The sequence below is a fragment of the Arachis duranensis genome, chromosome 9, assembly GCF_000817695.3.
Source record: "Arachis duranensis cultivar V14167 chromosome 9, aradu.V14167.gnm2.J7QH, whole genome shotgun sequence".
Classification (NCBI taxonomy): Eukaryota; Viridiplantae; Streptophyta; class Magnoliopsida; order Fabales; family Fabaceae; genus Arachis; species Arachis duranensis.
In genome coordinates, this window is record NC_029780.3 from 106,148,751 (window position 1) to 106,158,111 (window position 9,361).

The window sequence follows — 9,361 nt, forward strand, 5'->3', positions numbered from 1 at the left end:
AATATATTATTATATGTAAAAAAAAAAAAAATTCACCAAACCAATTATTAATATAAAATATATACTAAAATATAAAATACACATTAAAATTAAATTAAATAATATAATAACTTATTTAGTAATTTATTTTTAACGTATACGAAATATTTTTAAATAATATTAATACATCAGTAAAACAAACTAATTTTTACATTTCTTATTTAACCTCCTGTATGACTCACTTAATTATGCATTTTAATATATCTACTATATTGATATACATCTAGCATATCATTAAACATAAATATATTGATTCATTTATCTATATTAGTATATATACTTAAATATAAAGCTAGTAATCTAGTACTGAAATATAGTCTTACAGTCTACCATATCTAACTATTACTATTCCCAAAACCAAAGAAACCGTTGCAATAACAAACATATACGAAGTACCTGAAGAATCACGCTGCAAACTGTAAGAACATTGACCACAAAGAAATCTTGAAGAAAATTCTGAAGTTCGTTGCCACATTCATCGAACTCATCCATGGGGCTTAAATCAAGATCTGCCTCCTCTATGGTGCCAGCTACCACCTTCACTTCAGACAACGGCGGCTCCGAACCACAGTACTTGAAAACCTTCAAATTTGGCGCCTCAAAACCGATATAATCCATTCGAAATATGCACCTATCAATCACCAACTTTTTCAGTTCCAATTTCTCTATATCAAAGGATTCAATATCCCAACAGTTCTTCAGGCTCAAACTCTCCATCCACTCGCACGTCGATAACAGCGTCCTAATCGATTCCAATTCCAACGGAATCCTTGCAAGAGTGACATCTTTCAGTGCCACAAAATTGGCGAAATTTCCAGGCGCGAAACTGCATGAGTGCAGTTTCAAACTCTCGAGCTTCTGGTGCAGTTTCTTGTTCTCATAAAGGCTTCTCGGAAATTCAACCGCATCGTGGATATTCTCTTCAGGATGTTCGTCCTCCGACTGCGATTCCGCGAAATCGAGTTCCAAATCTTTCACGCCGTCCTCTACGGCGAAATTGACGTAGGCTCCAACGATGTCACCGCAGTTCGAAGGAGGAGAAACCCTGAGGGTGAATTTATCGTGGAGATGGTGGCGTTTGTGCAATGTAATCCAGATCTTGATGAAGTTCTTGAAAGCCTTCCTTTGCGCTACTTCAACGGCTCCATAAGCTTCTACGTCCTTGCATTCGACTTGGTTGTTCTTCACTGTGTTGGTAGATTGCCACATCTTCAACCACTTCTTGGAGAGGATACATGTTTTCGCTGCTTCTTTGAAAGGAAGCGAGGAAAGAATGTTGAGGAGAAGCGCTTCGGGTAATGAAGAAATGTTGTCGGTTTCTTCCCCTTCCATCTTTCTAGTTCTTGAAATGGTTATGGAATGATGGAACTATATATGAAGAATTATTAATTATATTTATAGGGAGGTTTTTGAATACGAAGTGGTGCAAATTAAAAGACAATGCAATGATTGGTAATTAGTAAAGAGATGATAAAACAATCTTTGAGATAAATAAGGGTCTTTTTAAACAAAAATAAAACCAAAATAAGTGTATAGCGTTGATAACTAATAAATAATTATAAATTAAATGTATATATGGGAGACAATTTCCTGAACTTGTAAAAAATATTTGAGAAGAATAAACAAACGTAGCCCCAAAAAATTATACAGAGGATAATATTACTTACTAATAATTTAATGAGTTAAAAATATGTGAAGCAAATATAAATATATAAATAATTATTAATTTAGTAACTAATTTTTTATATTCCTCTAGCATTTTTATTAGAAACATTCCATATTTTCTGTTATTTATATTTCTTTCTTACATTTATTGTTGGCAGTTTAATTAAAGAATAACTTTTGCGACCAACAATCAATAAATAAAAATTTTAAATGTTCTTTTATAAGTCAATAATCGGGTAGCAGGGAAGAAAAAGATTGGTAGAATTAAGAACAGAGTTGATTGAATATTAGTTAAAAAATGTTAATTCCAATTTTTTGAACTAATAATATGATAATATTGACTTATTTTCAAGATATTCGAAACACATAAGACTAATAGGTTGAAAATAGTATTGATACTTATTTCAAATATTTAGTACATACAAATACAAAAAAAAACACTAATATTATAGACTCCTTCATAAAGCGGATGATTCCTTTTTAGAAAGTTGGGTAGGGTCCAGACCAAAAAATAAATAAATAAATAAATAAATAAATAAAAGCAAAAGCAAGAGAAGAGGAGAACAAATTTACATTTGGATAACGTTTATAAGAAATTTTATTGATTTCCAAAGGAAAATAATAGGTTCAACTTGGACAACTAATAAAAGTAGTAGTAAATACCAAATTTATTACATCAATAACATTTATAGAAGAGGAAACAGAGTAACATAGAAAGAAAGAAAGAGAAAAAGGAACATCTCCAAGTCTCCAACAAAGAAACGGAAATGTTTGATAACTAAAAAAATTTAGTTAAAATCAGTCAAATAAATTAATAAATATTAAATAAGATAAATTTTGACTTATTTTTCACTGCTATTACTATTATCACCGCTATCACTATCATCTAGGGTTGCTCTTCTCGCCATTTCTATTGCCACCATCGCCAGAGACTTAACTTCCAAAGAAGGTGAGTTCAATTAAGTTCTTGCCATACTACTTTGGGTGATTGGGGGCAATTTATTAAGCAACAAACAATTAATTCTGGTTCTATTCTGCATCTAGGACAATTGGTAGAGAAATTAGAGAATCTATTATGAAGTCGCAAGTTTACAGGAATACCTTCATGGATAGCTCGCCACACAAAAAGCTTGGTCTTGGCTGGGGCTTTAATTAACCATATTGATCTCCATAATGTTTTCTGCTTCAAGACTTTTGAGAGAAAACCAATCGGTGGATGGAAGAAGCCTAAAGCAACTCGGTATCCAGAATTAACAAAGTAAGCACCATCTTTTTCTTTGCACCAAATTCATTTGTCTATTCCTAGATTCCTTCTGGTATTAAGAATGTTTTAAGCCAGTAGAGGTGGAACTTGGGGATTGATTAGTTGAACACTCCATTGATGCTGTAGAAGCTAAGAAATCCACCGACGTAAGAATTCTATTTTTGGTAAATAATTTTTTTTGGTAAATTTTAAATTTATTTGGTACTTTTAGAATCACGGCCCAACAAAAAATATCGAGACAGACACAGAGATTTTTTTAAAAAATAAAAATTAAATGCTAATGAGCCGTAGCTCATACGGCATTTCGCTCCTTCCTTATCTCAAAGGCCTCGGGTTTGGAGTACTTAAAATTGGGAGTTGTTTAATTTACCGACAAAAAAAAAATAAAAAAAATAAAAATTAAATAAAAAAAATTATAAGGTCAAATTTGACTTTATAAAAATAATTAATTCTTCTAAATCAATTTTGATTAGTCCATATTAAATATTAGTTTATTATTAACTTATTTTTTTCAATAAAAAATTTTTGAGTCAAAAAAATTTTAGAGACAGTTTTGTATTCACAAAAAAAAAACTAATAATAAAAAATTTTTTACTCAGGTAATTATGTCACAAGATTTATATTAGTCATCTATTCATGATTTATTTTTTTAAGAATAAATTTTAGTTATTAATTATTTTATCGCACAGTAAAAATTATCTAAATTGAAATTTTGACTATTATTCTGCAAACGACTCGTAGAGATCCCGAATCCTCTTACTTGTCATCTAAGTAACTTGCCTCTCCTTCTCAGCCTCTCACCCCCTCTCTGCTGTGTTTTTAATTACGAGTAACTAATCGCGATTAACTGCGGATAAACACGTCATTATGAGACTGACTGTATTTTCTCGAAATCATGTCCCTTCTCTCTTATTCTCAGTTCATTCTGTTCTGATTTTCCAACACCCATTTATCATATTAATTAGGTTAGACTTCATCATTTAATTTAAGACAATCATTAAGCAAAAAATAATCACATTTTTACCACAAAAAGAGAGAGAAAAATTTTAAGTTAGAAAAAAAATCGACACCTTGGATCCACAGGTCTTTTAACTCATTCACCAATGACTACAAAAAAACATTTATTTTAGTCTTCAGATTATTGGGATCAGGTATGATGCAACTTAGGAACATGTACGGATCCTTTATTCACATTTCGGGATTCATGTTATACGGTGTCATGACTGTAGGCCAATAAGAGTACGCGTTAACGAAATTGAAATTCAGTGTGAATCCATCTGAGTACAAAGCTAGTCTAATATTTTTCGGCTTGCTCACAAATATAGAATGGACCCAATAAAAATACTTCCAGGCTTCTCCATTTGACGGGTGTGTTACGATTCCATTATCTCTCTTGTTGTTACTATGACAGGTCATGTAAGGAGTCGAACTCATCGATACATACAATCGTTTCAAAATAGGGATCAAGGGCAAGTAGTGCTTCCATTTCATTGGAACTCTCTTTAACTAGTGTTTACTAATCTATTCTCTCTCAACTTGGAATATCGGTGATTTATAGAATTTGCATTCTGTTAGGTCTGCATCCCTTTGAAAATACAGCATACACCCATTCAAACAACAGTCAATTTTCAAAGAATTTATATCTAGTTTCAAAACTAGCTTCTTTGCTTTGTTGTGGTTTCGGGGGATGTCATAGATCCCGACAAGTACCAGATCGTTGCAAAAGGTGATCCACTTATCAAAAGACTTTTGCGTATGATTTCACTCCGACTTAATAATCACCATTCTAACACAGGCAGACAACTCCGAATGAACGCTTCCTTCAAACAACAGTCTCACAATAGATTCTAACAGATGATAAAATATTTTTTCCTTTGAGTTAGGCTCTTTTTTCAGCCTCTTCCTGCTCCGTAACACCTATTGCATCATATACTATCTTGTTGTATTTCTCCTGGTTACCCTCCCAAGTGATGTCTTCCATGTTTAGTTCTCTTTTCACTCAAATCCTTGTTAATCGACAGTCGGACCTATTGAAATTCAAGTCATACCTGTTAATTTTCTGTTCGTCCACTTTTCCGTGTTCTGTCCACATCTAAAACCTATCCTTGAATCCGTTACGGTAAATGTGAAGTGTTGTATCCGCATATCCTAACTACTTAGTCAGCCAACACTTTTCACATTGACACCTCGCTATCCCTTCAGATCTAAACGGTTTTATACTGAACACATGCCCAACAAACGCGTCAACCCCCTCAAAGAATTCGGGTTTTAATCCCCTCCACCGATATCTCTATCATACATCGATAAACGATGATTTAGAATCATTTTGAATCACACACCCTAGAATTTGACGAACAAGACAAAATTGTTAACGTTTTTACAACTTTAGGTAGAGCATACTCTTAATTAGAATCTTCTACAAACCAAACAAGTTTTAAAACAAATCGGATGAAATTTCGGAAAAACTTTTCCTTAATTCAGAGATATGCATCAAACAAATATAACAATTTTCACAAAGGAAACAACTGCAAGCACATATTAGAACAAACACAAATTCAATAACATATCAAATCCTAATAGTTCTAGTGCGCAACCCCTTAACTCCACAATTTTCTAACAAGGAAGGGTTTCAAAAAGGCACCTCTATTCGACCTTCTCCCACTTTCGTCCTAAAACACTATCCTAGGAAAAGTAAGTCGAATATAAAACTTAAACAAATAATTATAGTTAGAAATAAAAAGCCTACCTGAAACACGGATGCACAGAATACGGAAAAAGCAAAATCCAATTAATCTCAAAGAAATAGCACCGTCCTAATAAGAAAGAAAACTTATTAAACTCACAAGGTGAAACTAACTAATTCAGCAAATTACATAAAGTCGAACACCGTTAATCTCACCCTAATTAACCTATATTAACTTAGTTATAATTTCTATTTACGTTAAATTAACATAAAAAAATCCTAATCACAAACTGCATTACCCTATTTTAATTAATACTTTGATAATAAAGTAGAATAACAAAATCCTATACTCACAAAAAATCCAAAAAAACTAAAAACCACAAACCAAACCCTAACCACAAACTCCATTACCATAATTTAATCAACAATTTGAAAAAATACCAAACAAAACCCTAAAGTCACAAAAAAGTCTGAAAAATAATAAAAAAACTATACCAAATCTTAATAAAATTATTTAACAAAAAACGCTAAACTCACATAAAAATCTTAATAAAATTAAAAAACTATGCTAAACTTATCTTTGATGGTGGTTGCAAGATGCTGAAGCAATGGTGGTGCTAATAGTGACGGCGACACCAACGGCAGTGGCCACCAAGAACAGCGGCAGCATTCCCAACCTCTCTAGTGGTGAGCGACGACAACGTCCAGCGACGGTGGCATGGTTCACGATTCGAATTTATGGAGAATTGGATAACTCCGACGGTAACACTTTGCGAGTGAGAAAAACACAGTGTTGTACTAATTAGGGTTACCATCCAATTATTACCTGCGTGACATTCTGGTTGTAAGAGTGTTACATTGAGGGCGTTCAATCACACCCAGCTTAATTCCCAAGTACCCAGAAGCAGAGTCCATGACCCAAATTAGATCTATTAGCTTAAGCAAGGTTTTCTATAAAATTATTTCCAAAGTTCTTGTTCACAGAATGCACACTACAGGAAAAACGCTGAGAACTATTGGCTTTATCGTCGAATTTAGCATCGACGATTATCGGAAAATTAAGTGGCGAATTTTGCGTCGAATGTAAGGTAGCTTAGATTTTTTGAAAATGTTTATTGTCGGATTTTACATTCTAACGCTAAATCCGACGGTGATTAATGACGCAAAATATGATTTTGTTGGCGCCACAGTTACCGGCAAATTTACCGTCGAATTTTGCCGACGATAAATCAATTTAATAAAATGTTGTATTTCACCAACTTATCATTGGATTAAGCCGACGGTAAATCCAACGGTAAACTGGTTTAAAATTCAAACGTGAATCCTTACTCCCTCATTTTTCCGAGTTCACTCTCTCTCTCTCTCTCTCTCTCCCTCTCTTTCTCTCTCTGTCTCTCTCTCTCTCTCTTCACCAAACTACCTCTAGCATCCCTTTCCGCTTGCATCGGCCACCATCAACAGCATCCAAAAACAGCGTGGACTCGGTTGGTGCTCCTTGCATCACGTTAGTCGCTCTATCGCTGCCGCCACTGTTCCCTTTTTGTCTCTGGAGCTGCCTCTTTCCTCCCTCCAGGTAGGTTGTCCTCCTTCCTCTCCCTATGCAAAATGAAAACATAAACCCATCGTGTATGCTTCTCACCAGAAGCTCTATTTTGTTAAGCCTTTGTTTGTATTGTTGTTGCACGTCTCTGTTATTTCTTCTCGTCAAAAACTCTATTCGCTGGCTGTTGCTGCTAGTTATGTTACTGACGCTCCTGCTTACTGTTCATATTATTGTTTTAGTTCTTGATAAGTGTCTATTTTGCCCTTCTTCCACAGTTTCCCCAAAAGTATGATCTTGTTGCTTTTGGTGAATTGTTTTTGTTTGAGATTTATGAATATGGCAACAATTTTATATTTTGTCGATATTATGAGAATTAAAAGAAAAAAGAATTGGTTTCATAAATCTAAAATTGTTTTCGTCTATGGCTTGGATAAAATAACACTGTCTGTTGATTTATAACATCACACTTTTAAATTGGATGGTTTCCTTTTTTATGTATCCCTTTTTGAATTTATTAGGCAATCCAACATTTGTGTTTTAAATTTGAAGGTGAGAATTTAACTTTGTTAAAAGAATAGCTACTTAAAAATAATGTTTAATTAGGCAATGCTTACTCCCTGACATTTGTTTCTTTCCTTTCAAAAGAAGGAAGAATTGATGGTATCTTTGTCGATGATATACAGGTAAGTATTACTTATATTGCAAATATGTAATGCTGATTCACCCTTGTAGCTATCAATTTGCCATTGCCTTTCTAATTCAAAGAATCTGTAGATCAATTTTAATGTTATCAGAACTATTTCTAGTCAATTTTATACTTTGGAGTTCCTGCATAATTTACCACTCATTTATATTATACTCAAGGTTTAAGATTGAATATTATATTAAATGTACTTTTGAAATATGTATCCTATTCTGAAATTGCATGCTTACAAAATCCATTTTCATTCTTTTTTGTTAGATTGTTTTCTAGATAAAGAAGTTACAATACAAGAAAATATTGAATTATCATAATAAGCTAAAGTGATCAATTATGTGCATATATCATAAACATAATGCATTTATCCATTTGGCCATGCTCAATGATTTTCAAATAATTGTTTATTTTATAATTTGTTGAGATTAGAACTAAACTATTTGCTTTCTCTTTTTCTTCAAATTCGAACTATGAAGAATTTTTATGATATGCTTTCAGATGTCAGGTTCCATTTTTGAGAGATTGTTTTCTTTTGTCGTCTTGTCGATATTATGATTGGAATGTTGAATTTCCTATATAAAAATTCTCTTGCTCCCAATGACTTTAGTATTAGTTCCTTTTAAACATTTATAGGGTGAGATACTACAAATTTAGATAAATCAATAGGATCTACATATAATTTCTATTTGCTCATAGTAATGTTATGTATTTGCATCATAAATTGCTGTAATGATTATGGGATTGTTGAAAATGAAAGTTTTATTGATATGAATTGGTGTTTGATTTGACTATTATATTGGCTTAATTTATGATAATCTATGATTGATGTTGTGGATGATAAATTACTTAATTGTTAGTATTTTTAAAAATAAATTTTAGTTTATTGATGGATTTATGGGCCGTCGATAGTTATTAATTTAATTATTTGCAAATAAGTTATTACTGTTGGATATAACGAGGAATTTATGGCAAGGTTTATACCGTTAGATTTATTCTGCCATTAAATCTAATGATAATAGATTACCGATAATTTTTTTTTTGATAAATTCGTCGATAAATCCGACAGTATCCAATGACTTTCTTGTAGTGGAGAGTGATGTAAACGACATTATAGTCATGTCCTTTTGTAATCTTCCCATTTTGGTCATAAAATTACTGAACTTTCTAAAAACAATGGTGTAATACACATATTTTAGGTGGAATCTGAATTTATATGAAATCTTGAATCATGGATTATTTTTATTATTGTGCAAGGCAAAATCGTCACTAATGGTACTGTTATTGCTGATTCATGATGAAGATAGAAAATGTTATCATAACAGACGTTGAGTTCTGGGCTGTCTACAATGGTCTTCAATTGGTGATTGATTTGGAAATTGATAGGGTGAAGGTCAAGTCTGACTTTGCGTGCGTTGTCCAACTCCTTCCATAGTAGCTCGGCTCTAATCCATGCAATAAAGAACCTTCAAT

At 32.6% G+C, this 9,361-nt stretch overlaps 1 protein-coding gene and 1 long non-coding RNA gene across 2 annotated transcripts in view; one reads left to right on the forward strand and one right to left on the reverse strand.

Annotated features, from left to right (window-relative positions):
* Nucleotides 1-3,267, reverse strand: part of LOC107466700 (putative F-box/LRR-repeat protein At5g54820) — a 63,964-nt gene extending 60,697 nt beyond the window's left edge. The window contains exons 1-2 of the mRNA XM_052254124.1: nt 2,806-3,267; nt 436-1,407 (exon numbers count right to left, since the gene is read on the reverse strand). Coding sequence (XP_052110084.1) covers nt 436-1,407; nt 2,806-2,811 — 978 coding nt within the window. The 5' untranslated portion in view covers nt 2,812-3,267. The remainder of the gene's footprint in view (nt 1-435; nt 1,408-2,805) is intronic.
* LOC127741491 (uncharacterized) lies at nt 2,438-3,181 on the forward strand. Its single transcript, XR_008002683.1, has 2 exons — nt 2,438-2,653; nt 2,749-3,181. It is a non-coding gene; the product is annotated as an uncharacterized LOC127741491 (long non-coding RNA).
* Nucleotides 3,268-9,361: the final 6,094 nt, after the last annotated feature.